The following is a 21,281-nucleotide window of genomic DNA, read 5'->3' on the forward strand; positions in this document are numbered from 1 at the left end:
TGCATTCAGTGCTTGTTCTTTGGTTGCATAGCTATTTCTCAATACTCCTTGCAAGCTTTCTTCTCTTTTCCTAAGCCACCACTTAGATAATTGTAGAAGGTAAACCTTTTATTCATGCCTTATGCTTCCTCTGTATCGACATGTGGTTTCTCATCTCATGTTTAAATTATTAATTCTTTGGTACAGGAATGTTTAGCATAGCTGTGCTACGCTCAGCAGCATCCTGATAAATGAGTAGGAATCACATTACATATGGCTGTTGCTAGTAATAAATTGGAAAGGTTTAAAAATATTTTATTAAAGGTGTCAGCAAGGACACATATTTCATGGTGAGTTTTTCATCTTTGTAAAGTCCTGGTAACATGCAGTTGTTTTTGTAGTGCTAGAGATGATAGGTATTCTGTAAGAAAGATCTGAGAATATTTGATTTAGGCTTGAAAAGGTTTAGCTGTGAAAACAGTAACGAAAAAAAAGCTTGATTCTGGTCCTGCATGGACTGTATATCAGACCTTCTAATTTCTATGGAGCTGTACCCAACTTGCATGACGAGACATTAGGTGATAAACAAAGCAGCAGGGAATGCTGCAGTAAGGAGAAAAGGAGAAAATCCGGCGCTCCCAGTGGAAAGCCTCAGTCTGCAGGATTTAAGATAACAGTATAACAGGATTTAAAGGAATAGTAGGAATGCCATCAATGTCCAGGGGCAAGAGCAAGAAGAGTTTCTAGTTTTACTCAGATGAGTATTTCAGAGTCTTCTGCTGCACAGCCATGAAACCATGAATTTGTAACTCAGTTTTGTCCATTTTTAAGGGACTGACCTGAGCTCATAAGGTACAGACAGGCCTGGTGAATACATTGAAGCATTCCGTGTAAACTGGAGCAGCTCTGCTAGCATGGGTTGAGAACAAACCAGCTTCAGATCACGGAGCTGCTTCACTATTGGCTTGCTATTGTGGATAAGAGTCTTTGAACTCTCCCAAGAGTCTTTGAACTCTCCCAAACTGATCGGGGATTTCAAACTGCTTTTCCGTGGCCTGAGTGAGTTTACTCAGCCTCATGGTCTGGCCTTGCAAGCAAGGCTGGCTCCTGCTGGTCAGGAGCTGAAGAGAGCTCAGAAGGGGGTTAGTCGTTGCATAGTTTGGCATTGACAAGTGTTAGGTGGATTTGTTTGTGTGAAGTGGTAGTGCTGGAAGGGGGTCAAGGTGCATGCCAGATTAGGCAAGGTTTTGGTGAATGACAGCAATGCATAAGTCTTGATGTTAATGTAATCTTTTAAATGCCTTAGTCCCCTTGGCAAATAAGTACTAACGGTTACTTGTTTTGTCGTCTTCTCCTCTTATTTATTGCAGACAATAGAAAGTCTTTGCTTTGTATGTCCAATGTGAGATTGACTCAAGAGTAGTGGGAAGGGCAGTAAGCCAGGAAGCAGGCATAAGTTAGCCTAAGCAGTCATTTGTTATACCTGGGAACTTTATCAATGTTGAGAGCATAGGTTTTTAAGGTAATCTGGAAGGCTCAATCCACTGGAAAATTGGAAACACAGTCGTCTTGTAAGTACACGTTAATTCTGACATATCCTGAATGTGTCGGACTGGTGCACATGGGCAGATCTACCGCAAAAGTAGAACATGTTACTTGTGTGTGCTGACGTCTCAGTGCTTAGTTATGATTTTTGCTCAGGAAAGCGTACCCTCTGCTGCTGCTGTGGCTGTGTTCTGTTCAGGCAGCAGCACATCGCTGCTGTGGGCATTTGCTGTCTGAGAGCACAGTGTGAAGCCATTTGATTCTACTTCATGGCGTGTGTACAAAGTTGGGTGAAGAAACACTTTTGGATAAAGGGAAATGTTAATAATTCTATTAAATGCATATTGATACTGCTTTCCCATATGATCAAAACTTTTTTTGGCATTTTCAGTGAAAGAAATGTTTAATCCTGCTATATATGTATCCAACATGTTTATGGTGGTACTTATGCAGACTATAATGACATTCAGGAAGAAAAGTAAAGCATGTTTTCTTGTCATAAGGAAGTTCTTTCCACTTTTTCTTCAAGTATGATGTCATAGAATCATAGAATCACTAGGTTGGAAGGGACCCACTGGGTCATCGAGTCCAACCATTCCTAACACTCCCTAAACCAAGCCCCTCAGCACCTCATCCACCCGTCCCTTAAACACCTCCAGGGAAGGTGACTCAACCACCTCCCTGGGCAGCCTCTTCCAGTGCCCAATGACCCCTTCCGTGAAAGATTTTTTCCTGATGCCCAGCCTGAACCTCCCCTGGTGGAGCTTGAGGCCATTCCCCCTTGTCCTGTCACCTGGGAGAAGAGGCCAGCTCCCTCCTCTCCGCAACCTCCTTTCAGGTAGTTGTAGAGAGCAATAAGGTCTCCTCTCAGCCTCCTCCAGGCTAAACAACCCCAGCTCTCTCAGCCGCTCCTCATAAGACTTGTTCTCCAGCCCCCCTCACCAGCTTCATTGCTCTTCTCTGGACACGCTCCAGAGCCTCAACATCCTTCTTGTGGTGAGGGGCCCAGAACAGAACACAGTACTCAAGGTGCAGTCTCACCAGTGCCGAGTACAGAGGGAGAATAACCTCCCTGGACCTGCTGGTCACACTGTTTCTGATACAAGCCAAGATGCCATTGGCCTTCTTGGCGACCTGGGCACACTGCTGGCTCATGTTCAGTCAGCTGTCAACCAACACCCCCAGGTCCTTCTCCTCCAGGCAGCTTTCCAGCCACTCTTCCCCCAGTCTGTAGCACTGCATAGGGTTGTTGAGCTCCAAGTGCAGGACCCGGCATTTGGCCTTGTTAAACCTCATCCCATTGGTCTCAGCCCAGCAGTCCAGCCTGTTCCAGATCCCTTTGCAGAGCCTCCCTACCCTCCAGCAGATCCACACTTGCACCCAGCTTAGTATCATCTGCAAATTTGCTGAGGGTGCACTCAATGCCTTCATCCAGGTCATTGATAAAGGCATTGAACAGAGCTGGACCCAGTACCGAGCCCTGAGGAACCCCACTTGTGCATGGCCTCCAGCTGGAGTTAACTCCATTTACCACCACTCTCTGGGCCCAGCCATCCCACCAGTTTTCAACCCAGGAGAGTGTGCGCCTGTCCAGTCCAGAGGTTGACAGTTTCTGAAGCAGAATGCTGTGAGAAACTGTGTCAAAGGCTTTACTGAAGACCAAGAAGACTACATCCACAGCCTTTCCCTCATCCAGTAGTTGAGTCACTTTGTCATAGAAAGCGATCAGGTTAGTTTGGCAAGATCTGCCTTTCGTGAACCCATGTTGACTGGGCCTGATCACCCGGTTCTTTTGCATGTGCTGTATGATAGCACTCAAGATCACCTGTTTCATGTCTTTCCCCGGCACTGAGGTCAGACTGACAGGCCTATAGTTCCCTGGATCCTCCCTGCAGCCCTTCTTGTAGATGGGCACAACATCAGTCAGCTTCCAGTCCAGTGGAACTTCCCCAGTCAGCCAGGACAGCTGGCAGATGTTGGAAAGGGGTTTGGAAAGGACATCCGACAGCTCCTTTAATACTCTTGGGTGGATCCCATCCGGCCCCATAGACTTGTGGGTGTCTAGCTGGGCAAGCAAGTCTCTAACCACCTCCTCTTGGATCATGGGAGCCTCGTTCTGCTCCTCTTAACTCCTGGGTTTGTACACAGGGGGAACAACTTCCCTTACTATTAAAGACCAAGCAATATCTTGCTTAGAGTTTTATCTTTGGGTTTTTTTCTGTAGGAAATAGTTAAAATAATAACCACTGTTTTTAAACCTTGGAGCTATGATTTAATCTTTGGGTCTCTTCTTCCATGACAATCCAAGTGTGCAGGTTGTGACATTAGTCATAGTCCAAAATAATTTTATACCTTCTAGTAACATGTTGTTAAATCTACCAATCTTGCTTAGTTTCTTAAATAGTCTGATCCTCTCAGCTTTACCATGTATTGGGTACACAGCAAGTATTCTTGATGTTCAGCTCACTCTCTTAAAGTCATGATTTTTAGCATTGAAATGTTTTGAAACTCTGGCAGACCCTCTTGGCCCATGGAGTCAGCTCATCCTTTTTTTCTCTCTCTTTATTGGTGACATTACCTTGAAATCTGTAAGGAACTGATCTGTGCGTTGGATTATTTACTCAGCTATTTATATCCACTTTTATTAAACTTGTCTGCTTTTCAAGCCTTGAGGCATATTTACATCTTTGAAAACATAATCCAAATTTACTGCCATAGCAGCAGGCACACTATATTCAAGTGATCACCAGCCATTGCTACAAGAGAAGGCAAAATGCTGCCATAACAATCTTTTAAAACCTTATAGAAGCTCTATATTAACCATTAATTCAACATAAGGCTCTGTTAGACTATCATACACTCTATTTTATGGAAACACAGGAATTTTGGAAGATAGCTGAGCCAGAACATACCCTAAATGCTTACAATGTAAGTCTTAAGCAAAATTAATAGATTTAGCATAAATATATTTGCCAATTATATCGGTAACATTAAGGTATATGTCAATTTCAGAGATCACCCAGTATATTGATATATCTAAATTTCACTTTTAGCTGCTCTTTGTGAAACTTTCCTGGAACAAAAAGACATGCCATACGACTGGGCTTTACAGGAAAAGAAACTTGATCTCTTTTTACCCTGAGCTGAGATGAGCCTTTCTATGGGCTATAGTTACTGCTGTTGGTTGTGGGAATAACAAATCATAGTAAGGAGCACTTCTTTTCTCAGGCAGGATATCTTCTCTGATTAGGGTAAGTGCCTTCAGTGCTTACTACATTTGCAAAAAAACCCTCTAGTATATTAGTTTTTCCTCAAGTGTCTATAAACTGGGCTAACTTGATAATATCAAAAGCCTTTCATATCAAACAATGTGGTCGTGAAAGGCACTAAATTCTGTTTCGACTCTCCAGTGTGTATAGCAGTCATCAGAAGTGATCAAGAATTCGAAGACATAAAATTGATTTCATAATACTTAACTAATCATATTTTTGTACCGTGATTAGCATGTATTATTTATATTAATGACAAGACCCCAGATACGGTTCAGATGAAACAAACTAGCAGGTTGATGGAATGGATTATTGAGAAGGCAGTAAAGTTGTGTAAAGCTGTTCTCTGTTATTTTCAACAAATTTTAAAAGAAAATTTGGAACCCTGATCAAACTTCAAGTGACATTTAGTCTCAACTGACTAAGAAATAGTTTAGAGAACAGGACAAAAAGAAAGTTAAAACAACTTGGAGTGAAAGAGAAGAAAGGAAACAGAAGGTGGAGAAGTCCCTGTTTCTAAACACTGAGTACTCTATTGATCTAGAGGTCATGGCAAACATTTTTGAGATTTTGTGGTTACCTAAGTAAGTTTAAAGTGGTTTTTTTTTCCCCTGCATGTATGTCTTTATAATAAAGTAGATGAAATTTTGTAGCATGATACACTGAATCAGCTAGGTTCATGTCCTTAGACTATCTAAAGTAATGCATTTTTCTCAGACATGTCACAAGCAATCCTGTCAAAATTTGCCTGAATGGGTTTGCTTTAAATCATAAATACTTGTGATATATATAGCAAGACTTCAAGAACCTTGAAGAAAGAGAAGGTCGTGGCCTTCTGAGTACTCTCAGCCACTCATCTAAATGTGAGTCGTGATGTGTTTGTTTTGGCCAGTCTCAGAGATGAGGTCTCACTACTTAAGTGTTTTGTCTTGTTTCTCTCTGCCTCTCTGTCTTACCAGGCTGACTTCTCTTTTAAAAATATGCTGTGTTTCTCCCTGCCCCCTCCCCCCAGGAGTTTGGTTATTTTGGTTTCTGTTTACCACCTCGTTCTTAGTTCTGGTGGCAACTGTTCATTTTGCTCTAAAATATTTTGTCCTTCTGCTTTTATACTGTTTTTATTGTACAGTTGTTTATCCAACATCCCAAGCAGCTTGGCACGGAGGATGGAGAAGGAAGTTCATAGAAATAAATGGTTGTTAAATGCAGAGGACTGCCTAGCAATAAAATGCAGTAGAATACATCCCTCCTCATAGAGGGTGAGCCTTTTCTCTGGTAAATGGGTGAAATGTTTGGAGAACTCACCCTGTGCTCAGAAAGGAGTGGAACATTTGAAGGAAGCCTCCTTCTGCTGTTTTGTTTATCTGTTAATGAACTCATTTTGTTGATCTGTTAATGAGCTCATTTGGTCGACCGTGCAAGTGAGATGTGTCAGGACTGCAAATGAGATGTCTTGCCCTGCAAGACTGGTGTTTCTAATGCCTTATTTTCACACTTGCAGCAACAGGAGGGAACCAGCAGGTACTGGTTACAGCTATTCTGGTCTGTCTCTCTGAAAGGAGGAGACCAAAGGTGGTTGAATAATTAGGCCATTAGCAGGGAACATGTTTCCTAACATAGCTTCTTTTTTTTTTTTTTTATTGTGGCAAGTCTTTTAAGAACTGAATTTACCAAAGGTTTAGATGTTGCAACTTCAGACTGCAGTGCCTAATTTTGGTGCCTTGATGGTACCTTGATAAGGTACTCTTTACATTAGATAGCTGTGTACCTGTAGTCAGAGGCACAAAAGCCAGCACACCTGCTTTGGCTAGCTCAGGCACTAGGATGTGCTGACGAGAGAGGAAGTTTTGATTTATGACTTGCCTAGTCTTATGTGGGAAAATGCTTTCCTTTACAAAGAGCTGCAGATTTGAACTCTCTCTTCAGCTGCACCATGCAAGCTTTACTGCCTTACCATGTGTAGGTGGTAAAACTCTACCCTATACATAGGGGGTTTTCTCCAGTATCTTGTTAATGTTTTCATTCTGGATGTGACACTCTGGATCAGTTCTCCTGTCTGGCTCAGAAGATACAAACTTGTCCTACTTTGAAGATAGTCCCATCACTTTGGCTCTAAAATGCTGTAGCATGAGAAGTGTTCAGCCTCTTGGGCTGCTACTGTTCCATTTCACATTGCTTTCTTAAGCAGTAGTGAATGGGTGTAAGCACAAATACTATTTTAACTCTGCAATGTACTGAAGGGAGGTATTTTGCCTGGTGATTAGGTTAGCTCTTGCTTAGAAGGAGGAGGTCTGAATTCTAATACCTGCTCCAATGAACGCTGAAGTTATTTTTAGGTATGAGCAGTGAGTAGCATATGGGCTTCAACTGTTATCACTAGAAAAAAATAGCTTGAATTTGGTTGTTTTCCAGGTTAAAGCATGAACTGTCAACAGATTTCTTCAGAAACCTGCTGATTGTTGTTTTGGCTAATCCCACAAAACTTTCAAAATAAAAAATTGGCTCCTCTGAGTTTCTTCTCCTGATCCACAATTTATTTCTCTACAGTTCTTTTACATGTTTGAAATAAAAGACAATTTTAATCACAAAACCCCAAACCCTAAGTTACAGAGAAAGCTTGATTCAGCAAAACAAACTGCAAGTCCTAATGCTGTTCTGGGTGTTTGAGTTTATATCTTTAGGACCTGAAAAGTCTTCATGTCATGTGATAGAGAGGATTGAAGTTTTTAATGACAACTGAAGAAGATGTTAAGGATCAAAAATATACCCATCAAATAGAACCTTACATCTCAAATGTTTTTGTGGTTTATCTGTTTCTTTTTGAAAAAGAAATTGCTCATGTCAAGCAATTAAGAATTCATCAATATGTTTACTTGTGCATCTGCCAATGCAGTTTTATGGAAAACCACAATGTATGCAAAGGCTAGCAAATGCAATATTTAGAAGATGAGATGTGCCTATTATCCCTTAGGGATTTTACTGTTGCTGATTTTTCAGGTGATGAGCAGCAATACAAATCATTGAGGCGTCATGAAACTGTTTTGCTGAGGGGGAGAATTTATCACTCTTAGTTTCCTCTAGTCAATGATTTCACATTTTGTAACTCATCTTTCATCCGACTTCTCTCTTTCCTGCTCCATTCTACCTTAAACTTCTCACCAACTCCTCAGTGACCTCCACAGACTCTTTAGAGCTTTTCAAGTCCGTTACTTAGTTTCCTTAAGAGCTTCACCGAGATCCATCCCCCTTACTTTCCACCTCATGCATAATTTCCAAGGGGAGATTTCTGTTTTGATTTGTTGTTCTGTTTAGTTGGTTGCCACCTAAATGTGTTGAAGCTTTTGAAGATTGCTCTTTCAGAGTTGAGTGTGTTGTTCTTGTAGTATTAGAGAAATATTCCTTTTGAGGTTTGTAAAGAATTCCTCTTAGGCTTCTCTGAGTTCACCCAGCTATGTTGCTGATACATTGCTTGAGATCACTTCTTGATAGCTTGTATTCAGCATGGCTAGCCTGAGATCATAGCTTTTCATTTTAAGACTTTTGCATTTTTCTTCTGTAATGCAGCTGACACTTATCCATTCGGAACATAGCCCTCAACATGCTATTGTCTGTATTGCTTTCATTGCCATCTTATTTCTGTGTTTCTGCATTCCCTGATGGGAATTTATTTACACTATGCCTTTATATGCACATGCAAACCCATAAATAGAGCTGTAGTATCAGTATATATCTATAGTTTGTAAAAGCGTTCATTTTTGCACCATCCAAGTATCTCTTCTGTACTGCTTTTATTTATTTAAGAATATTTTCTTCCTCCAAAGCTCTATGACAGGAGAAGCAGAACCCATGACTCCCGAGACGTAGTTGCTCACCTTAACACAGAACTTGAAAGGCTGATGAGTCAGACTTCTCCAGTTAAGAGTTAAATGTTCTGTTTAAACTCCATGAGAGGCTGGAAATCCTATCTCTTAAAGTGTAAAAATGTTATTGATTAATTGATCTGATAGTGTCTTGCATGTGCGTGCCAAGGGATGGAAGGGCTCACTTACCTCTGAATTCAAATCCAAGTGCCAAGAGCTGGGAGCTCCAACTTAGTGTTTCTTAGGTAGCAAGAGAAATGTTCAGCAAGGAGCTGGATGCTTTATAAAGCTAGACAAATTGCAACCCTCATGATAACAGATGTGCAGTAGCAGAGTTTATTTCTAGTATGATTTCAATAGCTGACTGTCAATGAAAACAGGAAGACGGGAATTATGCTGTAGTCTTCATTTGCCTGTACCTTGAAGCCTAAATGCGGTGAGGAATTAAGAAGCATGTTTCCTTGAAAATGCTCTGTCTACAGTCCTTCCAGTAATCTCAGCTGTTCTGTAAATGTTAAGGTAATTGAGTCTATTTTCTTTCCATACTTAAAAAACAGAATGGCAGAAATCCATCAAAAATATAAGTTTTTTGAAGAAGTTTCTAATGGAAATTTGGAGGAAGTTTGTCTCAGGAACAACTAAGAAGAAAGGTCTCCTTCTTCACTGAGATCAGGCTTCTGCTCTTCCAGGCAACCATGATAGTAGTCCCACTTTTTCTGTTTATCATGTTCACTTCTTTATGGCTGTTATTGAACTACTGCTTTGCAGCATCCCCTGAGCCATCCATAGGTGAGTAGTGACTTACCTATGGATGTGTCTGTGTTTCCAAAGAGGACCCATAGAGGTGATTGGAGCTGCTTTATGCTGTTCTTTAAAAATCACCTCAAGATCATACGTGACGAAGAGAAATTGCTAGAAGAGCCTGATAGTTTTGAATTTATTTTTTTTCTATATTTCTTTTCCTTTTTTTTTCATAATGATTTATCAGTATATCATCAACACTGGATACATATTTTTTTCTGGATTTATATTAAAAATAGCTTATTTTGACTAGAACCAAGAAGTATGAGCACTCTGACCCTCTTAGCCAGAGTTTACAATCTTTTGGAAAAGAGTAATGTTATACCCACGTGATACGAGAATGTCAGTAGAAGGAGAAATAATGTTTCTTTCCTATTTCTGTAGTTTCTACTATGGAGTGAATTTTCAATTTGCAGCTGTGGCTTCTTTTTCTGCACTTTGTTAATTATTCATAATTAATTAAATATATTGATTAATTTATTTAGCATGTTCAATATAGATTTAAGATCAGTGGGTTCATAAATGTTGTCATCGAAGTATGTCACTCATTTTCACAGTTCACTCAATTAACTCTCTACTGAAGCCAATAGCTTCAGTTTACCTAAAGCAGATTTCCCAGAAGGGCATCCATTCTTGATTTGGGAACATTAAGAGCAGGAGTGTTCCCACTGCTTCCTCTGGAGGTTTGTCCCCACTGCTGTTGTTGCTACAGGTACGTAAGCTGAAAATTAAAAGTCAATAGTTCCAGGAGTTGTGTCTGCAGTAAACTAATCAGCACTGGCTGGAATGAGATGTCCGGCTGGTATTTTGTGGAGATAGGTTTTCTAAATTACCGATTGTCAAAATAAATACACACTAAATCTTTCGTGTGGAGAAAATAGCAAGTTCTGTGTCCTGCTCTTGGCTGCGGTTTATCAAGATATTTCAAAGACCTGTTCTGTCCTTCTTGTCTTTTCCATGTAACCATCTTAAAAGTTGAGGATAATAGCATTCCTACTTCGGCTCATGAACCTGCCTAATGTTTATGCATGCTGCTGGGAAGAAGGTATTCCCAAAGCACTGATACCACTGAACAGTCTTTTCTCACAAACTTGGATGAAATATTTCACCAGGTTTATTAGATATAAGACTAGGAGATAAGGGATTTTTGGAACTTGAAACAACTGCATGTTTTCTTTTTCCCAGGTAAATACTTACATAACCCCCTCTTTCTGCACTATATATCTGTAGGGATTTCACCCATATTGTACTGAAATGCAGAAGTGTATGTGAGTGTTTTTTGACCTGTGTCTTACATTAAGTATACTTGGCAAGTTGTTCTGAATAATTTAGTCTATTATGTCTTGATTTAGCTGCAACTCTTGTGAGGTTTATTTTAATATAGACTACTTTACTATTATGTGTTCAAAGGGCTCTTTTTTCCTTAAAATTACAGACATGATCTTAAAATTAATTGTTAGATTTTCCCTTGTTTATAATAAAATGCTGTGCACTTCTTTATTCATAAAATGAAACTAGCCTATTCTTAACCCTGTCGCTAAAATGTGTCAAGTATCTGGCAAATGACTGGGCTGAATAGATGTCTATGTTTTTCATTGGAAATATTTCAGCTCCTTAAAATGTTTCCCTTTCTGCTTATTGGGTGGCCACGTGTTTGTTAAGAAATATGATTGTAGTGCATTCAGTAGGAAAGGGTTTTTTTTCACACATGAAGTAGGTACACTAGGACTTTCAGTTGACTGTTGTCATCTACCCAAATGGCATGTCACACTGAAAAACATGTGTATGAACACTTCAAGGAAATAAAAATTAACTGGGGGATTATAAAAGGATTATAAAAATTAACTGGTGGAAGAAGCAAGTATTTAAGAAGATATTTTGACTTTACAACTTCCTTTGATTTTCCATTTTCATAATTCTGCTTTGGTGTGAACAGATTTTGAAGTGTGCCTCTGTGGATGTACCTGTCGTGTAGACAGAACATACTGATGAAATTACTTCTGTTAATTTTTAATTACATTTTTTTAATGTAATACAAGCAATGAAAATAGAAGCATTGAGTGGTTAAGGAGCTCAGCTTCTCCTCTACACTTGTGCTTCTTTTCTCATCCTTCGCATGTATGTGGCTGGAGCTCTGAATGTCCCACCTGCTCATCTTTGCTTTTAGAGTTGCTGCTGGCTGAGCATGTCTTCTAATCTCCACACAAAACCTAACCATTTGCTTAATCAGGATAGCCACATTTCCGCATATATTTCAACATTTAACTCTAAGGTAATCCAAGGCCCCTGTGTATAAGTTTAGAAAGAAGAAACACCAAAAGAGCGCAGAGTGTCAGTGTGATCTACACTGCTCTTAACACTTGCAGCTCTTTCTGAAGACAGGGAGCTGGATATTTTTCAAATATTTGGGTAGTTGCCTTTTAGTGAAGTCAAGGGCAGCAGACTTCCTGAGTAGCTCCTAAGTATCTTTAAAATCAGATCAATGGCTATATATTAATTTTATACTTAAGACTGTGGCTGGTGACCTACATGAGTCATGAAACATATTTTTCCCTTGTGCACAGGTAGCTACGTGAATTCTGGTGGGCTTTACATTTTCAAACACAGCAGTTGTTTCTCTTTTCAGAAATCTTGTTTAAACAGATTTTAAACCTTCTATGGTAATGTGTTGATTTCAGTGGAAACTTCTGACATACAGCCAAGTCTCCACCTGGCCAGCTTGAAGTCTCTGAACTGCTGAGATCAGCCAACTCTCAAGTCCTCAGGGACTGACTTCTGAGGCTGTTCAAGCTGCTGTTTGGGTAACTGTATTAAAGAATATGAGGCTGTCAGAAGTCAGCCAATATACATATGAGGCATACATATGTATCAAAGACAGAGAATTTCTCATTGCTCTTTGGATTCCCTGAAAAGTGTTTATTTGCTTATTTTGCTTTTGGTGGTGGTGGAGAGAAATGCATTTGAATGAGAACAAGGAAAGAGCCATATACTATTCAGACTTTATTTTCTCTTCTCCCTTAAAATGGGATGTGACTAGAGCTATTGTACATGGTTGGTATTTTCAGTCTTGGATTTTTCAATGTTAGATATTGTTTTCATTGTGCTACACGCTGTCATAGTCTCAAGGGAACTTGTGAGCTTCAGACCTTCTCCCTGACTTGTACTGGATGCTGCAAAAAGTGTCCAATGACTCATAGTGGTCAGGAAGACACCTTTTCCGGGCAACATTTGCCTCCAAGAAATTGAATTTGCACTCTCCAGCAGCTCAATGTTTGTAGCCTCTAATACTTCCTGAATTACTATGTTTTACTGTTGTGGGATCACTACTCTCTGAGTCAGTGCCATTGAAATCTCTCTTTGTATTTGCAAACTTTACAGTTGAAGATAAACATTTTATTCTATTACAATGAAAAGCTAGTAATTAATTTCTGTGTTTGGAGATAGATACAAAGAACGTATATGATAACCAGTCTCTTGGTTTAGCTTGGTTTTAGGGTAATTTCAATTCCCAGATGGTTCCCACAGCTGCCTGGGGCAAGGGTCTAGTCCTTTTGGTAATACTAGTTCTTATGATTTTCTTTCCCCAGACAGGTTACAGACTTAGTGTGTTGTCTTTCTTTGTATCCTCTTTCTCTTGTTGGTTGCAAATTCACCCTTGGGGAACTGTACAACTCTTAGCATTTACAACTGATTCAGCCAAGGCATCGATTTATGTCTGTTGTAAAGTAAGCAAGTGTTTTCTGACCAAGTTTTAGTCATTATTAGGAAAAAACCCTGGAATACCCTTCTGCTGCGTGAGCCTTGTTGGGCATAACTCTTCATTTGTAGTGAGCAGATATGTTTACAGAGTGCAAGCACTTCTCTTTTTAAAGACATTGTGGATTACATGTTAACTTTCCGTTGCTTGACTTCAGAACACTCTTTGTTAAGCCAGTGTAAATAAGAAGAGTGAAGCTGGATCACTAGTAACTCTAGAGGCTAGAATTTATGGCAAAAAAGTGAATTTTCACTTCATGTCTTCAGGTTACCTATATTTCCAAAGCTGGTAGGATCTGTGGCATATCACTTTTTCTCCGATTTGAAAACTGGAGAAAAGATGTGATGGCATCTTCAAAGCCACGTGGATGTTTATTTTCTTCAAAGTAATCTGTTCAGAGGTGCCCTGTCAAGCATCAGCTGAGATCTGTGTTATGCACAGGAGAAAAAGAAGAGGGAAAATAGTTGAAGATACATCAGTAAAAAGGCATTCTAAGTATGCACTCTTGTGTCAAACCGGAATGATCTTGAAGATTCTGTTTGCTTAATGACCAGATAAATCTGTTGGAAGGCTAAATGAGTTCCACTGTAAAAAATAAGTTTCATAAAGACCTTTGGAGATCTGATGTTACTGCCTGCTGGAGATGAATCCAAAGTATAATAAAACTTAGTGATAGCAAAGCATTCTGATGAATCGAGTTCCAGTTGTATGTCTTCGTATTTTACAGCAGTGCTGGTGAATATGGACTTCCAAAGATCTTTTCAGGCAACATGTCTCTGCTGAAATGCAGCCAGAGGTTTAATGTATGTTTTAAGACAGGCAGTAGAGAAAACTTATCTATGGTTGAAATTATTGTGGGAGAGAAAGGAGGATTTTAGTAGATGGAATTTCAAGCTGGACTTAGTGTGGGTAGCTAGGAAGAACTTGTCTTTTATGAAGAAACCCAAAAGTTCTTAAATGGTTGTAAGTCTTTTGATTTTAACATACATCTTAATTGAAATGCATTGCCCCAGCAGCAGAGTGCCTCCAACTCTGAGTGCTGGGGTTAATTCAGTTCCAATTCAGAGGCAAGAATAAAACCTACTGAGTAGTTGCTGTGGTTTCCTGCAGCAACTGTGTGCTTTACAGAGGTATTGAGCTAATGATCCAGCACAATTCTGCTTTAAAATGGTGAGATCATAGAATCACAGGATAGTTTGGATTCGAAGGGACCTCAAAGATCATCTAGTTCCAAACCCCCTGCGATGGGCAGGGACACATCCCACTAGATCAGGCTGCCCAAGGATTAGTAAGGATAGCAGGGTTTAATGGTACTGTGTGTCTATTGGTCTATTAGAGTAAAATGTTATGGCTTAAAAAACGCGTCTTAAAAAAATGGGATAGAGATGGAAGTATATGTTCTTTCATAATTAGCTGAAGTATATATTCAGCTGTTATCATACCTCTAATGTTTTCTGTAGCTGCACCGGAATTATTTGTTGGTAGAACAGAATGAGTTGTGCATTCACTAATATTTAAGCAGATGCTCTGGGCTGTGAATCACGCTTTGAACAGTGATATGTGGTGCCCATAGTGTACATAGGCTCATGAATGCCTTCATTCATGCCCATCTGTTAAGATGGCAGTGTGCCCACATGCAAATGGATTGGTCCCTTTTCTAGAAAGTGTAGTGCCAGATTGTTATGAATTTGGATGGCAAGCTTATCTAACACTGCAAACAGCAACTCCATTGCAGGAAATCCCTTCTCAGTATTAGGAATGAAGCATTAACAGGTCACTTGATGTACTAGATTACCCTGGAGGATATTGTATTTGTCAAAGAAACTACTGAAACATGGCAGAAAAAGAAGAGTGCCCATCTCAAAGCGCAGCAGCATAGCGAGAGGAAGTGTCTGATGGTTTGTTCCATAGCAGAATTGCCTAGAGACAGCCCAAGACAGCTATTGCAGTCAGGCAAGGGCAGATGGTGTTGGGCAGTGGAACAGATCGCATGGATTTCTTCACAGAGGGAATATGCTTGTTAATGGAATTAGCCCAAAAGGCATTACCTTAAATGGCTGTGTCATGTCCTGCATTGAACTGTGCAGAGTATTTGCAGCAAATTCTGAAGTTAGGAAAACCAAGTAGGTAGTTTTCCTGTAAAGTTTTTTTAGTTGACTGAGCACAATTTTAAGAGAAATTTGGTTATTTGAAAATGAGAAAAAATTAATATTTTTGCATCGTGTCCATAATCAGATGATGCTGATGCTCAAATTCTAAGCTCTTTATTTCATTTCCATGTATCTAACACGGACACATGGACAACATCCTGGCCCAAAGCACGAGGAGATAGATGATTAACTTTAAAGGTCCCTTCTAACCCAAACCATTCTATGATTCTAGAACTGAGGGCAAAAATAAGAAGAGTTCAAAAGTGAACACTTGGGGGGGAGGGTTGAGTTAAGGTCCTGCTCAAAATTTCTTGTGTTTAGTTTAGGATTTGCAGCACTGACAGTTCCATGTATTTTTTTAAAGTATCTGTTCTTTGACTTCTGATCTTTTGTGACATTTTGGCGTTGGCTATTCCCTCTCAATGTGGAGCATGGAAATTTGATAATTGAAAGGGAGAATGTTTTTTTGATCTGTTCACGTTATTTTTATGGCTTAAGAATTGAAGTAAAAAGCAACTTGTCCTTCATATGATACAGAATTGCTAGAGCTGGCTGCAGAGTGTTTGGCTTAGTCCTCCAGATTAGTAATTGACGTAGAGTGAAGCAACTTCCCTAAAATGAATGCTGAAGTACCTTCTGTCCAAGTAGCTGAAGTCCTGAACTTCTTCAAAGTTCTTTAAGGTACCTGCCTTTATCCATGTGGGTTATCTATCTATGGAACTCACATTAGTAGGACTGATTTACTAGACTCCTACAATGCAGGTAGAAATTATATGCCTTATCTAGGCACACTGAACCCACGTCAAGGCACCTTGGGAACTGCACACTGAGGCTATAAAACTCGGTATTTGCTCATCATTTTGTGAGGACAATGTTATGCCTTTGAACATTAAATTGTTTAATATTAGTTCTCTTTGCACTTTTACTTTCCTACCTGTCCTGATAAAAAAAAAAAATTCCCACAGTGGGTGAGGTGGCTGTATCAATTTTAGTCATTGTCTTTAGAGAGTGCGTGTCTGTTCATCATGTCAGCTGAATAACCAAGCTGACTGATCGCTGTGTCAGCAAGCAAAGTCTCTCTTCCGTGTCCATAATTCTCGAGCTCTAAACATACTTGACAGTTAGCTGGTGACCTTAGAAAGTCTTTTCATCTGCAGCTCCACAAGTGGTACCGTGACTAGTGGAACAATGTTTTGGCAAGACTAATAACTTAAAACATGTTGAGGTTAAAAGCGAGAGTCTAAATGCGTTTGCCCAAATGACAAAGATGAGCCACAGTTTATGAGGTCTCATGCACAGCTGCAGTAACTGGTACATGAACAGGCGCTGTCTTGATTTCTCTTCTGATTTCCAAATATTTTTTCCCCAGATATTTTTTGCTTAAGGAACAGAAACTGATGTCTGTGTTGGTGATTAAAATAAATTTACTTACAGAATGTTAGAGTTAATTGTGTGATTGCTTAGAGATAGATTAAATTAGAATCAAGTGTGTGTTTGCTTAAAGCTTAGCATTAGTAGGCCTTGTTTTACCGTAAGTGAACCTTAAATGAACTCTGTTCATTAGCATGAGTGCTAAGCAGGGGAGGAGGTACAGGACTGACAGATAGATGAAAGGATGGACTTGCATTTAACTTCTGCTGAGTCACAGAAAGGGGCCTCAGGGACCAATTCGAGCCAGAAGACAGGGGATTATGACCAGCTACATGCCTTGAAGATAAGAAAAGGAGTGTCTTGCCTGGAAGCAGGAAGAAAATCAAATTGGGAATAGAAGACCTCAGCCCTGTTACACCATTGGATCATCTTTTGTGTGGACAGCACTTGAAAGACACATGGAGGGTGGGAACTTCATTGTAAAAGATGTAACTGCCCAGGAATTCCTTTGTTCTCAGTCTCTCTGCAGGGAGACACCCAGGCTGGGCTGTAATAAATGAACTTTGTGTCAGAACCTAGAGTTTGAACTTTTCTTTAACAGTCTAGTGTTTAAATGGGTTTCAGGAGCTGGTGAAGCAGTGGATATCACATTTCCTTATGTACAGTAGATAGGTTTTGTGACATCCATCAGCAAAACCTCTAAGAATTTTTAATGAGATTTATGCTGCTGTCATGGTCTAATGCATTATAAAAATAAAAAGGGAAAATGAATTATTGTCAGATTCTCGGTGGGCAGACTAGTCTTTTAGAACTGCAGAGGGATTCCCTTGTTCTCTTCAACACAGCCTGGGTATGTGGGTGAATCCTGTGCTCATCCTACGCTCTTAGCTCAGAACTCAGCAACCTATTGCTGCATATTGTTCATCACTTTAAGGAAGGCTTATCTCGGGGAAGAACAGTAGGGAATGGAGGTTTTGGTAACCAGAAGGTAGAAGAGGCTGAAATGAAACAAAACCAAGACTTCTCTGTTTTATGTTTCATTAGTTTGGTTTTTTTTAACTAGGAAGAGTAAGGGATGGAGCGCAGCAACCATACTTTTCACAAGGTATATATTCTTTGCAAGAATGTGATCCTACTAAGATGTAAAACATGAGCATGGATTTTGGTGTACTGGGCTTTCCAAGTCAGTGTTTTTGTAGCCCCTTGGCTCCAGTCCATTGAAATTATTCAATTTAAAAAATATACCCCTGAAATTCACTGCGATTATAAGTGCCTTGATGCTGAGAAAAGCTTAGGGGGGAAGAACATCCCAATGAGCCCTGATGAGAGGGACATGATCTTAGAATAACCTTCTTGAAAGCCTAGGAAGCAAGCAAGACTTTAGTATAGCAGTTCATGATGTTCAAAGCCTTGGTCCGTGTCAGATCACATGCAAGTTATAGAAAAACAGGTAGAAATGGAAGTTGACACTTGGGAGGACATTGCAACTATTCTCCATTGCGTAAACATAGGAAGAGATTTTCAAAAGACTCAAAAAGGAATTTCATTTGGATCAAGTCTTTGACAGCTTCAGCAATGTACTTGACCGTTGGGTGAAGTAATAATTCAAATGTGTCTCTATTCAAATGGGGACACGAGAAAGGTTTTGGCCAACACAGACTTGCCTTTGCAGCCTTCATGGTGCTGCCACATGCCAGCTGATACCATTCTGCATTGGAAGTGGTATTTCTTGGTTGATAGCCATCCCAAATGCCTCAACTGCTTGTACAAATGGTTCAACACTAATCAATGAGATTATCTAGATACAATCAGTTAATATTTCTACAAGCAACTGCAGATCAATTGCTGTGTCAGATTTCATAGCAAAGAGAGCTGTTGCCCTTGTTCAGAAAATTCTGTGCTTGGGAAATTTTCAGATATTCCCATTTCAATCATCTGAAAAGTTCTGCTTTCAGATCAGCTTTGAAATGTTTGGAGTCTCTGTATGCCACTCTCTTTTGGAGTTGTTTTTCTAGTTTGGAGAATCAAAGATGAAACAGAGTGTTTTCTACCCCCTGGCAAACCTCAGAATGCAGGTTATTGCATTTACTGCTACAGACTTTGCTCTGGTTCTGCAAATGTCTAAATGTATATTAGGATGAGAGGTCAATACTATCAATCAAATGTTTCTGAGAGACTTCTTGCTGCATTAGCATGCTCTATTAGCTCTATTAGCACAAGCATGTTCCTACATGTAGATGAATGTTGGTTTTCCAGCTAATTTTTAAAGTAGGCTTTTTGCCTCACACTCTTCCCTTCCCTATATACAGCATTTGTCAGATGCCCAGAAAATGGCTACCTTGAAATATGGTAGTCCAATAACAGTGAAAAAAAGCAGATGTAATTTTCCACTATGGTTTGATTCAACAAACCGTATTTTTAAAGAAATATATTGATTCTGCCTTAAAAAAAATGCCAGCAAAGCACAGCAGCTTCTATCTCTTCCAACCCCCATGTCTGCCATCTTTGCCCCCACTCTCTTAAATATGTCTATGTCACCCAAAGGACATAGTCCTGGGCTTTTGGCCAATATCTCGGGCTTGAATTCCCACATAGAAAAGCATTTACTTGAGAAAATAATACCATGTGGCAGGCGGTAGGCACAATACTACCTCTACTGCCAGAATGACTGAGTCTAAATGAAGCTGTGGCAGATGGCCTGAAATATTTCAGTGCCTTCTTTCTCTAGACCAGGATTACCCAATTAATTTGTACTACAGTGTGCATTGGGTCATTTTACCAGATTCTGATGGTGGGATGCATTGGCTCTTGCTTCGCTAAACCAAGCAAGGGCTGCAGGTGCAGGAAGTATAGTCTACAGCCAAATCCCTGGGACAGCAGGGTCCTGGTGGCCGGATGAGAGCAAGGAATACAGGATCATCTCCCAGAACACCAGAGGCATCTGTTGGAACAAGAAGATATGGACTCCTGGTTCAAATCACAACCAAGTCCACCATTTGAGCAGCCCTGTTTTAGAGACGCATGGCCTTTTACTTGGTAATAATGCTTTTGTATGCACTACACCTGCAGAAGTAGCTTTACTTTACTGTCTATTGAGTGTTGTCCTTATGCATGGTACTTGGTAGACAGAGCAAAAAGCCAGTAGGACCTTTCTGTTACTGTAATTACAGATATCCATAAGTGAACAAAAATGTTATTTTCCTTAATAAGGTGGTGATGCATAGGGGAGATTTGTTATGGCTTAGGGAAAGTATATAGGGAAGAACAGGAAAGAATCAACTATGACCAAGATTTTGGAGTTTTGGACAGAAAGAGGCTAATGCAGACATTTTTAGTGTGGCAGAAATGTTGGGAGAGAAGAATAATCAGCTATCATTTTGCTGGGTTTATTAGAAGGAGTGACTTCTAATGTGTAACCTAGTAAATATAGTCCATCGAACGAGAATTAGGCCAGCTGCATATTACTGGAATAGCTGAAGGAAAATGTCCTTGTCTGTTCTCTCCTCTTCTCTGGGTACATGTTTGCACTCGGTTAAGGAAAGTCAGTGGAATTGCATTTAAAAGTGTTGTCACTTCACAGTCTGTCACAGAGCTTTTGCCAGCTTCCTTCCAAAAGTAGTTGGTGCCTAGAATTGTGCCAGCTGGTGGATCTGATCATCCCATCACTTTACTAGAAAATCTAAATATACAGCAGTACGAGCTGAAATTTGTCTGCTGTCCTGTTTTGCAACTATTTTGCATTTGAATGAAGAACTACTTTCACATTAAAACGGTACTGAAGCTCTCTCTATCTTTCTGTTCTATAGGTTGTCATTTTGTATTTTGAGCCAAGTGTATTTCGCTGTGTTCTCCTAAGATGGGTTCGTCTTCTGGGCTTTGCTACTGTTTATGGAACTGTGACGCTCAAGCTGCACAGGTATTTCACATAATATTAATTTCCATCTCTGTGGGAGTACGTGCAATCTGTGTGGGTACTTAGATGGAAAAGCTGCAAATATTATAAACATGCACTGTTTCTGATTTTTAAAACCACTGTGTATTTCTCCTCACTACTTCTGTTGAAATTATAATGCTGCTAATCCAAACAGAGAACTCTGAATGCAGAGAGGATTTAATGAAAAATATACGTATCTGTTGTAAAATTGTGCAAGAACCCCTTTTCACGGAAGGTGAATATATTTTACTTGAATAGAGAAAAATATAGAAGTGTTCGTAGAGTGTTCAAAAGTGTTTGAAAGTGTTCAAAAGTTTACCTGTAAAGCGTTCAGCCAGGAATTCTTTTTAAGATATTCTTTTAGATACAGTGATGGTGGGTGAAAGAGTGTACACTACAGTGGATATAGTTACTTTGTTTTCTTATGGCTTATAAGGCAAGGGCTGCTTTCTTCAGGCAATCGCAGCAGACAGGCTGCACGCTCATGACCATCAGTGCCTGCCAGCAAAAATGTGTGGGAAATTCTGGGTTACACTGGGGGGAGTTCCCCAGGGCTAGCAGCACATTTACATATGATTCAGCAATTAAGATTTAGAGACACAACTTCAAACCCCACTT

The 21,281-nt window shown here is 39.9% G+C and overlaps 1 protein-coding gene across 1 annotated transcript in view; it reads left to right on the forward strand.

The window, feature by feature from the left end:
* The window catches only part of GPR158 (G protein-coupled receptor 158), a 189,355-nt gene that overhangs the window by 114,672 nt on the left and 53,402 nt on the right, over nucleotides 1–21,281 (forward strand). Inside the window, exon 6 of the mRNA XM_009569336.2 lies at nucleotides 20,536–20,645. Within this exon, the coding sequence (XP_009567631.2) occupies nucleotides 20,536–20,645 (110 nt within the window). The remainder of the gene's footprint in view (nucleotides 1–20,535; nucleotides 20,646–21,281) is intronic.

The sequence above is a fragment of the Cuculus canorus genome, chromosome 2 (genome assembly GCF_017976375.1).
Source record: "Cuculus canorus isolate bCucCan1 chromosome 2, bCucCan1.pri, whole genome shotgun sequence".
Taxonomy (NCBI): Eukaryota; Metazoa; Chordata; class Aves; order Cuculiformes; family Cuculidae; genus Cuculus; species Cuculus canorus.